Source organism: Micropterus salmoides, unplaced genomic scaffold (assembly GCF_014851395.1).
Source record: "Micropterus salmoides isolate LMB-PRFRI ecotype aquatic unplaced genomic scaffold, ASM1485139v1 Ms_hic_scaffold_9, whole genome shotgun sequence".
NCBI lineage: Eukaryota > Metazoa > Chordata > Actinopteri > Centrarchiformes > Centrarchidae > Micropterus > Micropterus salmoides.
Window position 1 is genome coordinate 25,190,971 of NW_024044681.1, and position 22,323 is coordinate 25,213,293.

General features: G+C 38.4%; 2 protein-coding genes across 2 annotated transcripts; both read right to left on the reverse strand.

Annotated features, from left to right (window-relative positions):
• Positions 1-462: 462 nt before the first annotated feature.
• b4galt4 (UDP-Gal:betaGlcNAc beta 1,4- galactosyltransferase, polypeptide 4) lies at positions 463-12,919 on the reverse strand. The gene is made up of 7 exons (XM_038708431.1): positions 12,811-12,919; positions 8,586-9,107; positions 7,916-8,148; positions 4,115-4,302; positions 3,845-3,967; positions 3,634-3,738; positions 463-3,494 (listed from the first exon to the last, which is right to left on the reverse strand). The coding sequence occupies exons 2-7, from the start codon at positions 8,839-8,841 to the stop codon at positions 3,359-3,361; spliced, it is 1,041 nt and encodes a 346-aa protein (XP_038564359.1). The 5' UTR covers positions 8,842-9,107; positions 12,811-12,919; the 3' UTR covers positions 463-3,358.
• A 2,858-nt stretch (positions 12,920-15,777) lies between these two features.
• On the reverse strand, positions 15,778-20,690 carry casr (calcium-sensing receptor). The gene is made up of 6 exons (XM_038707565.1): positions 20,374-20,690; positions 19,963-20,269; positions 18,916-19,755; positions 18,603-18,833; positions 17,280-17,403; positions 15,778-17,188 (listed from the first exon to the last, which is right to left on the reverse strand). The coding sequence occupies exons 1-6, from the start codon at positions 20,556-20,558 to the stop codon at positions 16,053-16,055; spliced, it is 2,823 nt and encodes a 940-aa protein (XP_038563493.1). The 5' UTR covers positions 20,559-20,690; the 3' UTR covers positions 15,778-16,052.
• Between the last annotated feature and the right edge of the window lie 1,633 nt (positions 20,691-22,323).

The following is a 22,323-nucleotide window of genomic DNA, read 5'->3' on the forward strand; positions in this document are numbered from 1 at the left end:
CAAATTGCCTGGCAATAAAAGCACACATTCAGTAATTAACAAGGACCAAAAGACCTCCCTCAAGATGTTTTTCCAATAATTGATATTGTGCTGTCAAAGACCTCTTCTGGCCATAATCATGCACTGCAGGCTGTTGCCATCTTGGTGGGACTGTTGTCTGCTGTCAAAATACTACCATCACACAGTAACAAAATAAGCAGGGGGGTCGGGCGTTTTATGCTGAAACCATCCACTGGAAGGGATAGGGCAAGTGGAGCAAGGAGCAGTGGTCAGGATCTGGTCATGACACCGGGAATATCAGAAACTAAAATAATTGTTTTAAATCCTCAACATTATTCTCAACATTACAGACATTTTTCAATTCAAATCAAATTTCCACAACAAAAGCAGCTTAATTCCCTTAAACAGCATAAGGATTTAATTGTCCCAATTACAGTATTTGTTGCAATCAAGCAGCCATCGTCGATATTTATTTATTTTTATTCCTGACAAAAATAAAACAAACACCTTAATATTCATGTACATATCTTATGGGGTAAAATCAAAATTGTGGTGCCAAGACTGTGCATTTTTGCCCTGGAACACATAACACCATGAGCCCATTCATAAGAAAAAATACCATTTATTATACCAGTGCTCTAAAAAGAAAAATAATGCTATTAAAAGTGAAATGTATGATCAGTGTTCTCCAATTAATATAAGCCAAACATCAGTATACTAAATGACATTCCCTAATGGCATCTCTTTGAATTTCATACAATGATTCATATTAAAAAAATTATTCAAATAAAAAGTTTTTGATGCTACACTATTACCACACATTTTCTAGGATGGGATCATGTAACAAAATCTTTTTCAGAATTTGTAGTGTAACTTCTGCACTTGCAATATATTTTTACATGTAAAAGTTTTCAACCCACTGTAGAAACCCTCCCCCCAAAACATTCATTCAGGAGTGGAGTGGTCTAGTTTTCTAAATGTATATATTTATAATGGCTACCAAATACTGCAGATTTATGAAGCATTGTTCAGTCAATCAGTGTGAAAGCTAGAGCAATCTGTAGTTATTATAAAGTTCTAGTCTAACAGTTCAATATGTACATTAATTAAAATAAAATGAAATATTTATTTCTTTATCACACTTGATGAGTGAATCACACACATTTCTTTTTTTTTTTTACTTTACATTACTTTAAGACTAAAACAGAGTTCATCCAAAGATGGTCAAGGTCCTCAAGATCTGTAAATAAAGCCAGTTGGCCCAGGGCAGCCAAAGATGATAATAATTTAGTTTAGTTCTTTAGTAGCCTACCTAGCCTAGAGCAGGCTTTATTGCTCAAATCAGGTTGTTTTTATTGACTGTTCCCATTATTTTCAAAATGTGGACATAGAGGTTAGCGTTTGCAGTTTTATTTTTAAGTAGACTCCACATGGAAGAAAGGGAATTCGTGAGCAAATGATAATGAGGATGAGGAGACAGAGAGACAAATTTTTAATCCTGGCTTTTGTGAAGCAATTTATTCTACGCTTTATTTCCGCTAGTGCAGAATTGTGACAACTGTCGCTCTGGAGTGAGTCAGTCACATGAATTCCAATCTGACCGTTCACACTGAGGTTTAAAAAAAAATTTGATCTGTATCTGACGGACTATATATGAAAGTGGCACAAATTTGAACTGGAAAAGATCAGATTCCATGTGACTTGAGTTATTTACACTGTTTTGTACACAAAAAAAAAGAGAACAAAACTATCTGATTCAAATTTGAGCAAACGTTGACCAATATAAATATAATACCAATACCTTAGTTGACCAATATAAATATAACTTATCACCATTTTCAAAATAACATTTCAGTTGAGTATCACTTAATATGATTAGTCCTCTATATATTATTATTGCTTTACAGTGGTCCGTGTTTCATCTTCTGCACACAAGGTTCATCTGTTGTCTGCTGTAGGGCTGATGCAAAACTATAGTTATTCTGTACCCAAAGTACTAATGTTTAAATTTTTTAATCCTTCACTTTATGATGCACAGCAGTAATGTCAGGAGATTAATGTTAATGATGTCCTCTATCAGCAAACACCAGAAACAGCCATTCATTTGTATTTCCTACTTTATGTCTGTGGTTGTCTTATTAAAAGTTGTTGCCAGATCCAGTACATGTACACTAGATGCATTTAACCTAAAAGAGTGTCTTGTCAATGTGTCTTTACCTTTATATTGTTCTTTATTTGCACTTGAATTAGAGGAATTCTTTCTTTAATTTTTTTTAAGGCAATAAAGATTTTTGTTGATCTGTGTCTAAAAAAGCCAACTGTGCTTCAACACTGTAAAACATGGTGACTCTAGGGGGATAATTACTTTTTTATAGGCACTGTAATTGTTTTAGGCATTAGTGTTACCATGTTCTGTCTTTCTGCCATTTAGCAGGAAAATTAATTCAGCTTTAATGAAATAATTACTCTTATCAACTGATCACTTTACATCAGATTACACATAGTCTACGGTTGTGTGTAACATGTCATTGTCACCTACGCTACCAATCAAACATCTCCAAGCAGCCTAGACTCAAACCTAAACATTAACTTTGATCTTACAGGCTCTGCACACCTACAACAGTGATCTCTGTTATCTGGCTAATTAGACTTCTGCTCAGTCTAACGTTGGGCAGAGCTATGCTGGGAAACATGAGGTCACTACATTCTATGTACTCGTATTAAAAGGTGCAAATAGTTTTGCCCTAATAGAAGCAATGTAACATGAGCTTAACAGAGATTTCTATCAGTCAGTCAGTCAGTCTGTACCTCCCAGACAGTCCTAAGCTAATGTCTAATTAGGCAAAATATGTAACAACACCTGCATCTGTAGAGGCTTTAGAAAAAGTCAATGCATCCACAGAATAAAGCACACAAAATACACATATATAAACTATCAGCATGTTTTATGCTGCAATATATCATGCTTAAGACATACATATAAATAAAGAGTCTGACAGGTGTATGTTTCAGCAATACATTTACAACAATACCAGGAATATTTATATTATTTGACAAAAGCCAATCATTAACTGACAGGAAAATAAAATTGTTTTAATTCTTTTTTCCTTTATTTTTTTGCAGGCTCGTCACAATATAAAAAAATTAAGGCATCATGATAGGCAAAAAAAAAACGTCCAATGATGTAGTTGCCTGCTGAGCTTAGTTTTAATACGTAAACTAATCAAAAACAATGTGTATTTTGTGTGCTTAACATCTTGGACACAGTAGTTGCTTCTCTGCAGTCTGTGGTCTAAACATACTGTATAAAATATATCACAATATGTTGGGACCACAGCAGGGTTTCCTGTTTGACATCTCAACTCCCTGGCTTACCAATGTCCACAGTAACATTCACATAAAGAGGCAGCCTCTCTACTGACAAAGTCTTATATGAGCAGCTATTGAGTCCATCCCTTCTCCATATCTGTGGTGTTCTTCCCAACAACCTCATCCTGGGAAGCAAAAAAAAATATATTAAAAAAAACATTAATTCAAGAGATTAAATTTGCAGCATGAATCAGGATGCATACATTTAACTGACCAATAATGAAACAAGCACGACACATTATCCCCAAGTCTACATGTACTAACCTGTCTCTGTTCACTTCATTGCCACTGTCCCGTTGGTGAAACACCATGGTATAGCGAGCTATATCAGGGGGTGGCCGCAAAATTTTCATGTTCTGCAGCCCAACTCTGCACAAGAATGAATGAATGAATGAATGAACATACACCATATATCCTCCTGGGATAAAAAGAGACACTAATGTTCTTAAATACCATTCACTTGTTTCTGTCTCACCTGATGCGAAGGTCATCATCCTCTCCACCCCAACCCCAGTAAGTATTTGAGAATCCATTCACTTTGAGAAACTGGTCTTTGGTCATTGCTGTGACTCCTCCAAAGTAGCCTTTGTAACGTAGCCTAAGAGTAGAAGAATATGAAGAAACATTACAGTTCTTTGTTTAAGACTTTATCTGCGCTTTCAAGAGAACATCAGCCAGCAATTTCTAAACTGTTAAAACTGCTGACTCATGGCTTTGAGGAATTTACTCGGAGTCACATGCTTACTTGTATCCTGTGACGTTCCGGCCAACCACCAAATGTTTGGGCTGCTTGTCACAGGCATATAAATTGTGATCATTTTCAGGAACCAGGTCCACATCATGGAAGATGAAGCACTCCCAATTGTAGTCTTTCAGTGCCTCCAAATACCCGACGTTCAGTAACTTGGCACGGTTAAAAGTTACATCACCAGCCTTTTAAAACAGAAACACAGTAACAAAAAATCACCATCTGTTATTGTCCATTATGGACTACAGTTTAGATGTCTGAGTTCTTCTGTTGTATCACCCCCCTTTCATCTGTTTTATGCATTGAAAATAACAATGATTTATAATAGGTAGGAAGGTCAGAGTACAGGGTCAACTACAGAATTTTTTTTGCTACTCGTGTGGGCCAGTTACTAACTAACTATAATTGTTGGCGTCATCATATTCAGGCTATTATCATAAATTACAAAGCAGCCGGTGAATGTGAAGGAATGTCGGTGCTTTATTCTGGTTGATTTCTATAAGTATCCACCATTGGAGCCAGACACAAACCTCAGTAGGGAACCAGATGACCACATAACCAAAACATTGTGAAGCATTTTGTACAATTAGGGCAGAACGGAAACGAACTAATCAGGATAAATAGGTGACGTGTGCGTGTGTGAGCCATAGGCTGCGGTCGAAAGGTAAAAAAAAATCTCCTTTCCTAACCACCTTTCCTTGAATTTGATGAAAAACATCATGAGATTCAATGAAAGATGTGAAGGAGAATTCATAAGGACTTGCTCTTGCTACTTGCTAGAAAAAGAGGACTGCGGGGCTCAGAGAATCCGACTGCTCTTTTCTAGGCAACGTAATAAGCAACGGCGGATGTTACTGACGTGACCTGCTGTGATGAAACTACAATCTTCTGAAGTTGGACTGCAAAATGTGCATCTTTGACACTGCGCCCTGTGTTGTTTTAATGCAGGCCATCTAAAAAGGTGGACAACACGGTGGAATTCATTACTAAATAATCAAGATAGCAAAAAGGCCTATAAGGTATGAGTCACAAAATAATGGAAAGGGTTGTCACATTGAGAATGCTTGCTCACACTCACCCTCCTGCCCACCCATAGCCCATTTATCAACATGAATGCTGATTATTGTATGTCAACACAGTGTTTGCCACAGAATGACAGCGTAACTGTGGCGAGAGAGAGGGAGAGAGAGTGCCCGAGCGTGAGGAGGTGCTAAGCGAATAGTATAGGCTATGCGCAGCTCTGTAATGAAATACGATTTTACCAATAACCAGGGACGTAGGTATTGACAGTACAGACAGTGCAGCTGCACTGGGGCCCACACTGTACAAGACGGGAGAGGCCCCGCCGAGTTACGAGCTGGACTTGTGTCAGTTACACGGTAAAAAAATGCATCAAGTCTCATCAATCAATGTAAACTCCCAGTTCACCTTCAACTGTTCTCTAGTCATGTTGTTGAAGTGGTATATATACACACAAACACACTCATATGTGCATTTCCCCCTTTGCCGGGGTGTCTGGAACCACAAACTTTTGGCTGACTGCAGTCAGTAGTTTTACCATAATGTCTTGCCTCTCTGTTGAAGAGGAATTGGTTGCCATGATTCGAAGGTTATTGTACTGAAATTGCCCGAAAAAGTCTGCGTCATTTCAGCACATTGGGAACCTCCTGCACTCAGCTGTTTGCAGTGACATTTCAGGACAGCACTGGCCATGGTCCTTATACAGTAACTTTCTCTTTGACTTCTGTACTTTGCAAATACAAAAGTCTAGGTGACACAGTCCGACTCTAAAATCCATCACATGATGGTACTTTAGACTAGGGCTGAAACGATTCATCGATTAAATCGATTAATAAAGTGCTTTGACACAAATTCTTTACATCGATGCTTCGTTTAATCCATATAATTTTCCAGCACAGTGTTTCGCAGGGACATTTATTACTGTCGTACATCGCGCTTATGCTGTGAACACGACATATAATGGAGCTGTTTGCAAAGTGGAGGAAGAGAGAGTCCAAAGTGTCCAGACATGGTAACAGTAACAGCAACTTTAGCATTTAGCTGAAATCATGATTGGCTAGCCTTCAACTAAACAATCAAAGTAAGCCGCAGTCTTCAGCTGAAAATGTACATGTGCGTTTGTTGTTCTCCTTATTGGCCCGTGAGTTGTAACCTCACAGTCAGGAGTTAACTGGGTGTCGGGGAGCTGCACCTATTAACTCCCCTCCAGCTCTGTAGCTCAGACAATCCCTGCTACCTGCGTATGCTAATCCATCCTTCACCCAGATTCTTTGTCTTTATAATTGTTATCTTTATAATAACAAACAACAGCTGTTTCGTGTGCAGGATCGCTCATTTCCCGTTTCACATTTCACGCAGGTTTTCTTGACAAAACATGGTTTGGAGAGCAGCGTCAGGTGACACAGTCGCTGTCAGCTCCTGTAGTGTGTATGTACCTGTCACCAATCAGTCACGTAGTGTGAACACCACAACGACTTCAAGACTGCAGTCATATGACGTCAAGTTGTGTGAACGGCACGGCCATTGGCCGACACTAAAAGTCGTGTAGTCTGCACGAGCCTGTAGTATAACTTGTATAGCACTCGGGTGATGTTTGTGTTTGTAAAGCAGCTGGCTGGTCTGATGTTTGCTGTATGACTATGTATCATATCACTATGAATTTCCGAAAGGACTAATAAATATCTCACCTATAAAGCACAATCTGTGGCGGTCAGCTTTGGAAATGTGGCAGGTCGCCACAAATAAATCAATGTGTGGGAGACATTGAAATAATACATTACATTTACTGTAGTGGTCATACAACTTCATCATTGCCTTTATAAGGTGAGGGTGTCAGCATCTGTGACTGAAGTAAAATTGTTGTATAGAATTACTGAAGGCATTTTACAAGACTAGTAACATAGTTATTGTTGACAGTTCAAGACATATGCGAGTTAGTGAGTTATGGTGAGTTATTTTTTTTTATATTGTAGAAAATTGTAATAAAACACTTTATAGCATATTTCAACAATCCGAAACATAAAATGGTGTTGAAACTGCATTAGATTACAGCAAAAGCAAAAGAAAGAAGGAAATTGTGAGTGTCTTATTCAAGGATCATAGTATTGGAAGGATTTTGCTAAATGTGGTCAATGAATTTTATTGTTTGAGTTTGACAACGTGCACAGCTTTAAATGTTGCTACCGCAAGGAATTGTGGTACGGCATTATCTCCTTTCCTTTCGTAAAGGATGGTCCGGTGTACCCTATGCTAAAAAAGATAAGAAAGGAAGCATTGAGGATACTTCTTTAGTTTTTAGAGAATTTGAACAGCTCTTATCATGGCTGCCACTGAAATACTTCCGGTTCACTTCACTCAGTTACGAACCTTCCCAAGCAAAAAAGACTTTTCGACCGCAGCCTTAGACTGTATATAAAGATGGACGACATGACAGCTTCCCAAAAGTGAAGCCCAAACATCTTGCTTGCCCCCTAGTGACTGGCTGCAGTACATGCTATAAACCCAACCCCCTCTGTGTCCGTCTTTCAATACAGTCTATCTGTGCTGCACACGTTTTATGTTTTACCTGTTTGACATTTTGTCATTTGAAGAAAATACTACAAAAGAAATCCAATAAAGACACACATTTATTTTACATAATTCTTTACTTAAACTAGCATTATTTTTTCCACAGAGTGAGCTCCTTACTCTGTGCTTAGGTTTACATGCATGAACCCTTAACACCCTTTATATGAAAACTGTGTGACATAAAACTGTGCATGGTGTGTGAAGGACTACCTGCTGGATGACATAAATTGTGTAATGTAGTTGCTGTCTCTGCAGAAAGGGGTGCAGGTGGTGCAGGAGATAGAGGAGGTGTCTCTCTCTGCTGCGATGAGGGATGAGGATCGCTACGCTCTGCCTCGCTGTACAGTCTGAGGGCTCATACTCGCCGTTAGTCACTCCTTTGTTGTTAGTCTCCACGTCCTTCAGTTTCAGAGAGGATTCAAAGGACAGCTTCACAGCTCCATCTGTAGAAGTTAACAGATTCAACCAATAATTCGACCGCAGCCTATGGCTCACACACGTACACATCACCTATTTATCCCCATTCTTAAATTCTGGTGATCATTCTGTTATATGTGATTCATGACACAGTAAACAGATTAAGTCACAAGCAAAATATCACATTTAAATTAGGCTTTGCTAAATAAACATTATAAAACATTTTTCCAACTGTGTCATTTCAAACTATTTCTTTGCTTCCTTGTTGAACCGATCCAAGACAGACAAGTATTTTGAGATTATAAAGCTGACAAACACTGGGAATGAGATCCTTCAACTGTAGATTCATTACATTACATAAGAACAGGTCTGCTAGTTCCCTAATACTCAATAACCTTTTAAATGTTGGCATAAAGCATTGTTTGGTTTATTACATAGCACCTGCACTATGGAGTATACTTACGTAGCAATGGTGACTTCTCAGGGCATTCGACTTTTGGTGGAGTATTTAAGTGAATGGGTGCCTCTGTCAAAGAGGTGAGTTCATCCCTCAAGCTGTGTTGTTTGAGAGTTTGTGTTGTGGTGGAGGACATGTGAAAGGATTTCACAGTTTCGCTTGAAAAAGTTGCGATCCATGCCAGCACTGATAGAGAGAGCAGGAGCAGTAAAAAATACTTCCCCCTCCTCAAAATCTTGCACACAGGTGAACAGAAGCTCATGGCTGTGTGACTCCGTTGACGTGAAGCAGAACAAGTGGAAGTCAAAGTTGTAGTTTAAGATATCTCCTCCGTGCAGGACATTTCAGCAAAAATACTGACAGCCACAGTTTCATTAACCACTCATTCCATGGTGATGAAACATGCTGATCTATACAGTAAATCAACGATCACTGTGAAGTATGGAAACCATATTGGGGAAAATTCATCGCTGAAGCCTCCAAATCCAGTTTCAGGAGGTGAGGCCAAAAAGGTGAGTTCACCAACAACTGTAAATTGATTTAGAGAGAAAAGATGTTACTGCAAAGAAAATCACTCTAAAACTACCACACCTGCTCATACAAAGTAATACCCTGACAGAGCAGTTTCTATTTTTAAAGAGATATGTCCATACTTTTCATATGACAACAAAACATTCCTTTTATATAAAGATAACAAACTAAGGTGCGGGAAAACATACCGGTTAAGTGCCTTAACTTCAACTTCCTCATTTTTCTTTTCTTTATTTTGCTCAAGGCCATTTAGTCTGTTAAGCAACACTGAAAGAACCAGTAAGTACACACTTGCCAAAGTGTAGTATCATATTGCACCGCTGTTTCGCAAATACTTTTTCAATCTAAGGTTTTCCTACTAATGTAACTCAAATCCAGTAACTACACACTGTGTCAATGGAAGCCCAGGGTATATACACAGGAGTCCTGAAGTAAAATTCAATACCTTTTTAAGACCTTTTCAAGACTTTTTCAACATATTTTAAGACTGCTGCACCACTTTGAGCTGTAACAGATTAAATCAGCCATACACCTTTAAAAGGGACATTTTTGAGTTTTTAAAAGGAATTTAAGTGTATAACATATACATATAACATATTTATTGCCTATATGTCTTCAGGTTGTAACACCACCTAAAAATTGAGGCACCAACTTTCTCAGTTGCCTATAACAGCCTGTATGGGCCAACAGTTTACTATGTGAAGGACTGGTCAAATTTCCTTCGAAAAGCAACTGTCTTACATAAGATATGACGTTTATGTACGCAGCATTACAGAAAATCATGTGAACCACACTGTAATTTTGTGTTTAAGTTGGTTTAAACTAGATAATTTGAGCTTGCCTGCAACGATATGTGATAACTTTCATCGACCACTTGATCAATACAACAAAATTCAAATAGGCCAGGAGTTAACAAAGATGAAGAGAATAAACTGAGTGATGAATAACGTAAGTAGTGTAGGCGGCGGCGCACAGGCACAACCTGGAGGAGGAACTAGTCTAAATGACTGTATTAGTATAATATTATAACATTAAATTGAAGTTATGTTGTTAATTTAATAGTAAACTGTAAGTTTGATATTAATATATTCATTATCTTACTATATTCAATATAATTTCATATAATAGTATATAACTTACCACTAGTATAATATTAATTCAAATTACAGCTGCTTCAGTTTGGGGTTGCTTTTTATTCAACAACTTTGTGTAAGAAAAATGCTCTAGGCTACATGATAGTCTCCAACCTTGATTTTGGGCAGGCTACTAACTCGTCAATTATCAGAACTGTGTTCAACATTTATAAAGTTTGTCGCAGCTTTTTTTTTTTTTTTAAATCCTGCTCCATCCAGGCTGTGATTGATTTGTTCACAAAAAGTGACACTAACGAGAGCATCGGCTTTATGAAAAGTTTAATTTGTTTCAATTAAAAGCACCGATTTAGCTAAATAGCCAGTTAAATGGCTAACTAAGTTGATAAAATGGCCTGGAAATGAATAGATAGTACTTTATTCTCATGGTTGCCGTTATTCAATTCAAAAACACGTATGAAGTATGAAGAAGACATTGCGAACCAGACTTAATCTTTTAATTTGGCGAGAGAGGGCATGAGACGAGACTCCACAGTCTTGGGTTGCTGCCACACAGACCACTGCTGCCACACTGGTTGTTGTGGTCGCTGCCACTAGGGGCGCTGAAGACAGTGGTCGCTGCCACACTGACCGCTGGTTGCAGTTGGTTGTATCTACTATGTAATACATCTTTATTATAATTCTTTGTTAAATATACTGTTATCGATTATGCCTACTCTTATTGTTGCACTAGATATTACGGTTTGTGTGGTTATAGCCTATCTACAGTAACAAATATATCTAGATCATAATACTTATGATAGGTATAATATTTAATTTATGGAGGATGCATCAAAAAGCCAATAATGCTAAACAAATAAGCAGCAGTCAATACAGAGTCTAATTCTAGTTTCATGTTCACTGTGAGCACGATAGTGGCTGATGGTGGAGAAGTGCAGCCATCCTGTCAGTCATGCGGTGCGCGGCGTAAGGTAGTTTATTAGGAAAGTATGCTCATTTAAGTCTGTTTATCTTTTTAATGTAAATAATAAATAGATTTGTTCAAGTTCATTCTTAAGCCTGATACCATAGAAAATTGCTTTGATCCATTCCTCTCTATTAGACAAAAAAATTGTATCATCTGCCAGTTGAGATAATTTAAATGATCTAAGGTCACTTTAGGTCTACTTTGGAACCATAGACTGTATAAAAACTTGAAACTGACCTTTTTTAATACAGCCACAGTTTGTGTGACAAGGAACAGAAAGGAGCCTTCCCTTAGAGACTGTGGTAGCGACCAGTGGTCTGTGTGGCAGCGACCAGACCACAGAATTGGCTACAACCCCCCTTTCACTTCCATTAATGGCGTATATAAAGCGAATTTAGTCTGTAAGGCAGATTACTGGATTTATTTCATTTTTTACTTGATGTGAAACTGATCTTGGCTTTCATTCAGCAGGCTACTTACTAGTTGTTTTTATAGAACAATTGTGTTTTTCTAAGAAGGGATAGAGTAAATGTGGGTGGTCAGTCCTTTTGGGCTTTAGGCATTACTTGCCTTAATGCAGTACTGGGTCACTCCCTCGTTATTGTCACAACCTTTCTTCACATTATTAAGATGATTATCATAGATGCTTTAGGAATAATCACTTTTAATCGGGTCCCCGAGCTACTGGGGAAGGCAAATCATATATAGCGCTCTTGATAGGAAAGCATGTGGTTTGGTTGGCTACACGTCCATATCAAGATTATATTAGGTCACACGTTCTAGTCAGCTGGTGTGATCTTATCGATACCTTTATGTAGATAAAAAAAACTGTACAGAATAGCTAATTAGAGACATGCAAAGCGCACTCCCTAGAAACCATGTTGCACAGAAACACATTTTTGTCCAAAGAGAGACTTGAGATTGATACGGCCTTGCATAAAATGACTTCTCTGACTAAACAGACTAAACAATATAAAAACACAAAGGGACTTCTACTTTGAGTAGTTTATTGACCAAATACTTTTATACTTTAACTTGAGTAACGTTAGGTTTGTCAAAAGTTACCCACAACTAATAACCGATTGTAAATCAGAGAACCAAAAAAATGCAACTTAAAAGAGGTTAACATTATTAGCGTTTATCATCAAAAGGATATGAATGCAGACAATGTGCTGTGTTACGCCAGTTTGTATTACAACGAACGTTTGCGAATCCATTTAGCTTAGTGATACAATAACAAGATAACGCTAACGTTAGCTAGCTCGGAGCAGCACAATGGTATCTGTTAACTTACTGTTACGCTACTCATGAAAAAGACTAGGCAAGATAACAGTTACCACCTTTTATTTCGCTGTCAGCTCCTTCTCCTCTTCCTGATTACTGTCCACATTTTATGGCAGTAAAAGCTAATTTGTTCCGCAAACTGGCTGTAAAGTAACGTTAGCTGTGCCCAGATAAAATGTAACGTAGTTAACTGCTAACGTTAGCTGGCGGATGCGGAGGTAAAGTGCTGTAACGTTACCGTTAACACTTAAATATTAGCAATAACAGTCACACACAGTGGAGCCCAAACACAGACCTTACTTCATTAACAACGAGCACTGTCATTTCAACAGTTAGCGATTTGGTTGGCGCACCTTACCATTAACAAAAGCTTCCGTCCAGGTTGTAAACCCTGTTGTATACAGTCTATGTTGTAAACCCAGGAGCAAACGACAATAGTGTCAAGTCAACATTCATATACAATACTTCTGCCGGGTGCATTTCACACTAAATGAACAGCGGGATTTGGGAACACATCTCTAAAAGCAATTTCTTCCCATTAGCTCACAAGTGTCTGTTTATAAGCTATCCGGTGATATAAAGAGGTCAGGGTAATAAATTACTTAAGATAGCCTCTTTTACAATTACCAGCTATGATATGTAACACATCATTAACATTAGTCCTCTCAAAAAAAGTCTGCTAAAGATTTTCAAAAATGTGTTCTGGGCTCAGCAGATACCTTAGGATGTCTGTGTGTCTATTTTATTCTTCTAACGTTAATAAAACCGTGAGATTAACACACACTAGTACCTGAAAAACTTTAATTTTGAAGGCAACATCAACAAACAGGAAGTCGTTGTTCTTTGTTGAGGTGGCTTGAAACACTTCCGGTATGTGGTTTTCGAAATGTAGATCGTCCCCACTGTATGTCCCTCCTGATGACAGTTTACATTGATTTACTTGACATTTCGCTAGAGACTGCATTGTCTTACACGTTGGTGCAAAATCTTCCATAGGTATAAAATGGGTTGAGATCTTGTAAAGGTCTTATAATTAGTTTAACTTGTTCCCCTACATTATACTTTGTTATATATACTTTGTGTATGCCTATACATAGGCTACACTTGCATCATGTTACTGAAAACCATACTGGTATGGTTGAGTACGGCGAAATATATATACTGCATTGCTATAAGATTTTAACATAGCTGTTTAGTAGTAATAAGGCCAAGTATATTTGACTTCAGCAATATGTAAATTACAGAATATGGATTGATTAGCCTATGTTGGACTAAAATGTGACCTTTTGGGATGGGATCTTATCATTTCAAGGTCCTGATGCAAATCCATCCAATTTGATCATTCCTTGAAAACAGCAGTATAAAATACATGTACAATGCAGCCTTTAGAAAACAAGAAAACAAGTGTTTGTGTGTGCACTTGTGTCAGTGTGCTCAGGTTCTTCATTTGTAATTGCAGGACTTTGCCAGAGCCCTTGTAGGAAATGGATGTGTCCTCTTCTCTTTCCCAACCAGGGCAGCGGCTCGGCTCTGACAAACATTCCCATCATGCAATGCTTCCTGGTCATTGTGTCCAATATCTTTCTCATTGTGCTGCAGATCAGACACCATGCTGGTCTCTCTGCTGGGCTGCACTGGCTCTGAGGATAAAGGCCTTTTCCTCCTGCTAAGAGAGAAGGTGGTTATCCAGCTGCTCCTCAGCCTGCAGGTCAGCCATGACACTGGATGTCTCAGCATGTCTTCCTCCTGTTGAGCAATGTGGGAGGTCCTGTACTCCTCAAATGCCTTTTACCTACTTTTTTCCTTCTTGAGACATTCCCTTCGGGAAAGGTCTAACCATGTTTAAGTAATAGTTTAACAGAAACAGTGGGATCAATATAACATACTATTACTTGTTTTTTTTCTATGTCGACATAAAATCACTCTTTATTGAACTTATTTATTAATATCTTTTCTTGAATTACTATTGTAATGAATTCTGCTTTTCGTATCACTCAGAATGTGTTTCCTTTTGGTTTGCTGTTAATAAGTATTTCTGTTCTCAACTCTCATTAGTTTTTTTTACTTGGTAATTACATGAAAGAAGTCCTGGATTCAAAATTTAATCTCAAGTATTTTAGCAAAATATACTTAATGTATGGCACTTTTATACTGTTGTATATTATTTTATTGTACTATTAGTAATTTATGATTAATGTACTCAAATAAATAGTTAAAGAAATAGTTACAACTTAGTTTCTTTACCATCAGACAGATCTTTATATTTTCTGCCTACAATGTTTATTGTTATGCACCAGGATACCAAGGCAAATTCTCAAATTCTCTCAGTCAAAACCTGCTTGGCTATAAACCTGATGCAATTCTGAGTGGATTACAGTGCCTTCCCCAAGCTGCTCCTCCTCCCTCTCTACACTCTACCTCCATGCTGCGAGGACATGACTGTGTAGTGAAGGCCAATTGTGAGAATGACAGTAACATGTGAGATAGACCTGCACTATTTGCAGTTGTCAGAGAGGTGTGATAAGCCAGCTGCAAGCAGAGAAAGTTCTCTGAAAGATCTATACCGTGGAGCTCTATCACCATGTTCACTGTTTATCATTTTTCAATCAGGGTTTTTTCTATTACTCAGATCAGAGGGTTTCTAAATTGGGGAGGCAACATGCTTGATGTCATGACTTAGTACTTGTCTGTGAGGCTATTATGACAGCAGTGGCGCATCCTTTATTAAGCCAAACAACTAAATCTCATTTATTACTACATCTAGTTTACAATTAATTTCATAATTTATTTCTATACTGTTTCAAACTTTGCTTAAAATTAACTGACCAAAGACAACCCAAATAAGACGGCATGGATATGGCAACATCATGTTGAGGGACTACACTTTATTACATTTCTGTTGTTGTCTTGTGATTGACTATAGAATGTAATCACTAAGCATGGAAGTTTTGTCAACACCCTGTAATTGTATATTTACAGTGTGACTCCTAGAGTACATCCTCTAGTTTTTTTTATCCAGTTGAAGAGCCTGGGCTGTCCTATGGTCAAATGTTGTGAACCTGAGTTGTCTGTCCCACTTGATTTTTGTTTATGTAATTGCTGCACTGCGCCTGAATAGTAATCTAATTTACCTAAAAAAAAGTCACTCGTGTTAATTGTTTCTGAATTCCATTATTCTGGATACATAGATAGACAGACAGATAGATAGATAGATAGATAGATAGATAGATCGATAGATAGATAGATAGATAGATAGATAGATAGATAGATAGATAGATAGATAGATAGATAGATAGATAAAAAACAAGAACTTAAGGATCCAGTGTAATGTTTTTAATTGTACAAAATCTTTTATTAATTTTAGCAGTGTACATCATGGTTATGAAAATTATAAAGGAGTCACAGGATTCAGGTATAGTACATTATATTAGTTGGACTGATATTGTTAACCTGAAGTGAAATGTGATCTTTCTGATGAAATGTTAAGGAAATGGGAAGATGAAAAGATCTATGTGTAAATGCATTTCAAAATAAAGTCCAAAATACACCCTATCAAGGGGATAGATAAAGCTGAAGTTTGACACATCCACACGTTTGCTATCACATGAGAGAGCTCCTCCTCAACTCCTCAAAGCTCAAGGAAAGAGTAACTGTTCCACTGCCAAAGCTCACCCTTGGCTTATGTTTTTCTGAAGTCGGGCCACAGTCATTGTCGTTGGTCTTGAGGCTGATGGATGAGGACGGAGTCGACGCAGAAGATCCACCAATGCTGCTGGACTTTTTTCTCACAGCCGTATTATGTTTTAGTGTAGCTTTGGCAGCCACTTTGAAAGCGTGGGCTGCGGTGCTGCATCGGACTTCCTCTATGGTGTTCCTGGAGGGTTTGAAGAGGATGATATAGACCTTGTTGAAGAAGATACAGGCCAGCATTCCAAAGCTGGATGCCAGTATAGCAATGACCTCCACAGCTGAAACAAACTTGCCATAAGTACTAAAGTACGCAGGGATAAAAGAGATCCAAACAATGAAGAATATAAGCATGCTGAAAGTGATGAACTTGGCCTCTGTAAAGTTTTCAGGAAGTTTCCGTGATTTAAATGCAAAGAAGAAACATATAGCTGCCAGGAGGCACGTATAGCCAATAAGAAACCCCAGAGCCATCACAGAGCCCTCATTGCAGGTGATGAAAATGATCTCATCAATGTCATGATTCCTGTAGCTGGAAGGAGGGGCGTTGTAAAGCCAGACCACACAAATCATAACTTGGACAAATGTGCACAGAAATACCAACAGAAATTGCAGGTTTAATCCCCACCACTTACGATGGAGACTTGTGGGGATCTTGGCTTCAAATACCAAGAGTACTCTATTAGTTTTCACGAGGATGCAGGAGATGCAGAGAACAAAACTGATCCCAAAGGCAGGTTGGCGTAAACGGCATGTCCAATCCAGGGGCTCGCCAATGAAGATGAGAGAGCTGGAGAAGCAGCAGATAAGTGAGAACAGGAGGACATAGGACAGTTCTCGGTTTGTGGCCTTCACTATAGGAGTGTTGCGAAATCTGATGAAGACTCCCATCACAAAGGCTGTCAAGAGAACACCCAGTACTGCACAAATGGCCAAAGCTATCCCAAACGGTTCTGTCCAGGAGAGAAACTCAATTTCCTTCAGGAAGCAGAATGTGTGGTTACCATTGGACCAAGAGTTATTTGGGCACTTGGTGCAAACGCTGGCATCTGTGTAAATAAAAATAATCATCTGTGTTAGAACTGCAACATTAGCCAGTTGTGTAACACATGAGATCATGAATGTTTGACATTGCAATACCTTTATGATTACTGTACTCTCCATCTGAGCATTCGGTGCATTCAAAGCAACACGTGGGCATGCTTTCTATGATCCCCTTTCTTGTGCCAGGTTCACAGTCCTCACTACAATTAGAAAATGGCACCTACAAGATATAAACAGTCAGAAAAGTTGCATGAGAAAGAGCAGAGAATACACTTACAATGGATGTGAATATGTTCAAATGTAGTTGGTGTAGGTTTTTATATAGAAAGATAGTTGTGGTCAAGCACATTGTTTTGACATATATGCATTAAACAACTTTTAAAGCATTTTATGCTTTTGCTAGTCAACAACAGAGAAAAAGCAGGAAGACAGTAGAGAGAGAAATGGGGTATGTCATTTAAACAAAGCCCCCCCCCCTCCGTTGTGTTTATAATTCAGCTGTGAAAACTAAAGATACTGAGGGGAAAGTTTAAATATTCTCCAAAATTTCAAATTTACAGATAAAACTCAGAAATCACATATGATTGTGGTTAATAATTCAGTCACAAATTTGGAAAGTTGGGGCATTTCATCTCCAGAATCTAACAATCTGTGAATCAACTTTGGTTCAAAATAAAACAACCCGGGCACGATTTCCCAAAAAGAAACTTTAAGCTGCACTAATAATTTACAACACTGATGTGTGTGTAATATGTAAGCACAAATGTGACAAACCCACAGAAAATTATTATCCAACTCTGCCTCTCCCTCAGCTTTACAAGGTGTTGTATTATCTTTCATGTCATTATTTTGGTGTTATGGCTTGGTTCATTCTCACCACTCTTAACAACTTGTTTTCAGCACTGGTGAAACCACTTTATGCTACCTGCCCAGACAGACAACATTAGCAACTAGCTAATGACCATAAGTGAGCATTTAGTAGCTAAAGAACCAGATATTAATTGCAGTTGGTTGAGATCTAAAGATGCTAAAAGGAGAGTGAAAAGTGAACTTTCATTCATCAAGTGGAGACAACCATGACTCCAGATGAATACTAATGTTGCTAAGAGTCTGCTGGATGTGTATAAAAGCAAATATTGTATAAAGTGTTTGCCACAGCAATTCTATATGCTAATAATACAGTATGTCAATGTTGTATTTACAGCTAATTGAACTTCCAAGTGGACAAAAAAAAGATCATTTCCAAGGGCTACAATCATCTTACAATAGCCTGAACAGCTTTTTATTAGCAAGTTTCAGCGTTTGTTTGTTTCCTTCCTTACCTGGTAGATCATGCCAGGAGAATGAAAAACACACCAAATGACGGGAAAACTCAGAACAAATTAACAGGAACATCCTCTACAAAACAGTTTGACTGACCTCAGAACTGTATCCATTCCACAGAATCTTTGTCTTGTCAATGAACAGCTTGGCTCCTCTCTTGACATGCATATTGTAGTATCCGACCTCCTGAAACACCACAGAGCCATCTTCAGTAGACCTGTGCCAGTTTATAAGGGTGTAGTTTGCTGCCAGGTCTGCGTTCTCATCAAAGTGCATCTTTTCCCCCATACTGTTGGTGTAGTTCAAATGTCGGAGCTGCTTCAGGACCTGTGAAGCAGTGGATTATTCAGATTGGCAAATAAATGATTAGGTATTTGATTTCTTTGGTTTCAAATAAATTACATTTTACCTGCCATGCTTCCATTTTCTTTATATCAGCACAGGAGTTGTTAGCAAAAAGTCCATGTCCAGGTGTGCAGGTGAGTATGTCCTGCAGGGCCTGTGCAATGGAATAAACTGCAACATACACATTATAGGAGATACGAAGATGTGTGTAGTCCACGTACGGGGTCTCAACACTTGTGATGTCTTCCTCACCAGTACACAAAGGCCTGAAACTAGTGCTGCCATTCTCACTTTCTTGCCGTCTCTGGCTGTCTTCCAGATAACAGTTGAAGGTTTCTTCCCAAAACTCCCTGACAAATTCATTGTGACTATCTTTCTTTGGTTGGACTTGTTGTAAGAACTCCCTAAAGCCAGGTATATAACCTGCCTTTAGAGCAAAGCCAATTGTGCCTGCCATAACATCAAGATACTCTGGTTTAGCAATAAGGGAGGAGCTTGCCCAAGCTTCACTGGCTAACCAGATCCGATCTGTGATGTTTCTCCTCACCATCTCTTTGATTAAAGGCTCAACATCTGGGCCGCTGGCAAACACAACAATCACTTTAGCTGTGGAGTTCTCAATCCTGTCAGCTAGAGCTTGGATTTCATGATCCTCAAAGTACTGAGAAATAAGTTCATTTAGGTGAATGCAGATGTCTCGCTCTTCCATCTCCTTCTCAAACTTTTCGATTCCCGGGCGTCCATAGTCGTCATCGGAGGCCACAGCAATGACCCAGTTCCACTCGAAGTACTCAATGACGTCTGCCATGGCTGTGGCCTGGTACTCGTCTGTAGGAATCGTCCTCATGAAGGACTTGTACTGATTCTTGTTGCTCAGTAAGCGACTAGAGGAGGCATAGCTTATCTGAAACAGTAAATATTTCAATACACATCATACAAGAGACATTTTGTTTCCTGTAAAAGCTATTATCCACTGCAAATGAATTGTATGTGAACATACTTTTCAGAATACACGGTTGCCATGTGTTATAAGCTCATTTTAAATCTACTACACAATACTATTTCAACTACTAATGTGGAGCATTGATGTGGTACTGATGTGGCCACTCACCTGAGGAATATAAAAAAGACCCAGTAGGTTTGCAACTGCTGTGGAGACTGCAGAACCAGCTGCTCCAACTACTGCAATGGTTGCAGGGATGTGATCGGTGCAGTTACAAAATTCATCTAAATTCAGGGAGTCAATCTTATTTTGGGCCACAAAACTAAGAGTAGCTTCCAGGGCTTTTGACACTGTGTTGCATGTGTCAAAGATCCTGTAGCCCAGGGTGATGTTGGGCAGGAGAGTACTGCTGTTGTTTATCTCATCAATGGCAAAAATCATGGCCTGGAGCCAACGGAAACCACGGAAATTGAACCTGTAAAAGCAAACGCGGTATGGAATTAGATGAGTTGAGCTCATTTAATCAGTCAAATCATTTATGGATTCGAGCTAGCCTTCAAAACCAGTCTCAAATTTTACCTGACACACTTTGTGGATTCGGGCCGGGCTGCGAGGTCTTGGTCTTTGGAGGCAACACCAAAGTGTATGGGGAAAAGTCCTCCGAGTAAAATATCTCCAGTCATCTGTGCTCTTTGATGGGGCCCATAAGTTGAAATGACATAACTAGACCCCAGCAGTATCATGTAGTACAGAATCAGTCTCATCTTTCCTGTCTGTGTAATGGGTAGGATTTATTTCTACAACTCCCCAGAGTGAAGGTACATTCAATATTATCTTCTCCCGTCGAGCTGCCTGCTGCGCTGTTTTGTGTTTATCATGTTTGCATTGATAAGAGTGTATGACTGTAGAAAAAAGGGAAACACATGTTATGCTTTTGTTTGAGAGCATTGGCTACAATCAGATAATATGTTTAATATAATTGTGTTGTCTATAAAATAAACATGCATCCACAAAAGGAAACCTTGTTTTGGTGAAAAATAATCAGCAGCAGTGAAATGCGTTACCTTTTCCTGATAACTCAACAAGATATTAACATAAATCTTGTGCTGTAGCAGTGTGCGATTCCATCCAACAAACTCTAATCACTGAGCTCCATTTCCCATATAAACAGTGACAGAGGGCGAGAAAGGTGTTAGAGGCCAACATGGCCTAAGGCTGTTATTACCTAGTCCAGGAGGACTACGCAGTTACTTAAGCCTTTTAAGAGTTTTGGGATTCTTAACGGGTTGACCTCGGTAGTTATATTTCTAAGAGGAGATTCATTTTAACATTTCACACCTCAGTAACATTGTTGTCACGTTGCTTGAAATATCTACCTGAACCGAAATAGACATAGGATTTACATTAGCTGAGACTGAAGTCACACTCTAATGACCCTCCTTCCTGCAAATGCTCGGCCTCATGCTCCAGCCAGTGAACCCAGTCACCATGGAGAGAAGCTTGCTGCATCTGGCTAATACTGCTGGAAAAATGCTGGGGCAGAGCTGTGATAATGAAGTAACTAACGGCTGTACAAGCTGGTGTTTGCTAGACTAACACTTATTGAGAGAAGATCTGCACCATATAATATCTATTTTAATTTCTTATTGTCATTACTTGAATGGAAATCAAATTTTGCTTTAAAATATTAGTTTCCAGCAAAATATTGCAATATTGTAGAATATGATCAAATAATTATCTAGGGTCCAATGTTAGTATCCAATGTCCCTGAGGACTTGTTTTTGAGAAATAACACTTAAAAAAACATCAAAATTACAATTCACACAATCCCTACCTGTCTGATTGAAAACATAATATATTTCCTGTAAGGTAAATCAGCAAAGTAATGTTATCAACTGTTTTTCATTACTGATGGCCCGTAATCAAAAGTTAAGCTGTACGGCTGAATTCTATAAAACAGTTCTTTAGTGCTTTTTAACTCCCAAAGAAAAAAAACAATTAAAACTCAAACATGCAAATAACACAGAATCAAACTTACTGAACTCCTTAGAGTGATTTAAATAAACTTGAGACAGTTCATCTGCAGGTATACGCCAATTATAAGGCCTTTTCCTCAAAATATCCAGGGTGCTGAATGAATTCACAATGGTGTTAGCTCCTGAACCTCTTTCTGCAGATCAATCATTAACAGAGAGAGGGGTAGTCCATTTCCTTTAGCTAATGTCTACTAACTAAAGTCTACTCACTGTTCACTCCTTCTGAACCAAAGTCATCCCAACCTAAAGTGGCAGAGAAAGAGTTGGGAAGGTTACTTTAATTTGTAGCAACACTGCAGGAATGCAATGGTGCAAACTAGCTACATACACTACTAACTATAATATTGTTAAGGTTGTATTTGTCTACAGCCTTCAATTAATGTGTATTTCAAGGTGTTTAACATGATGCTTGTGTCTGTATTGCTACAAATGAAACAAATATTTTTTCATGCACGTTTTATGATGGTATACTACAAACACATGTCAGATTAAG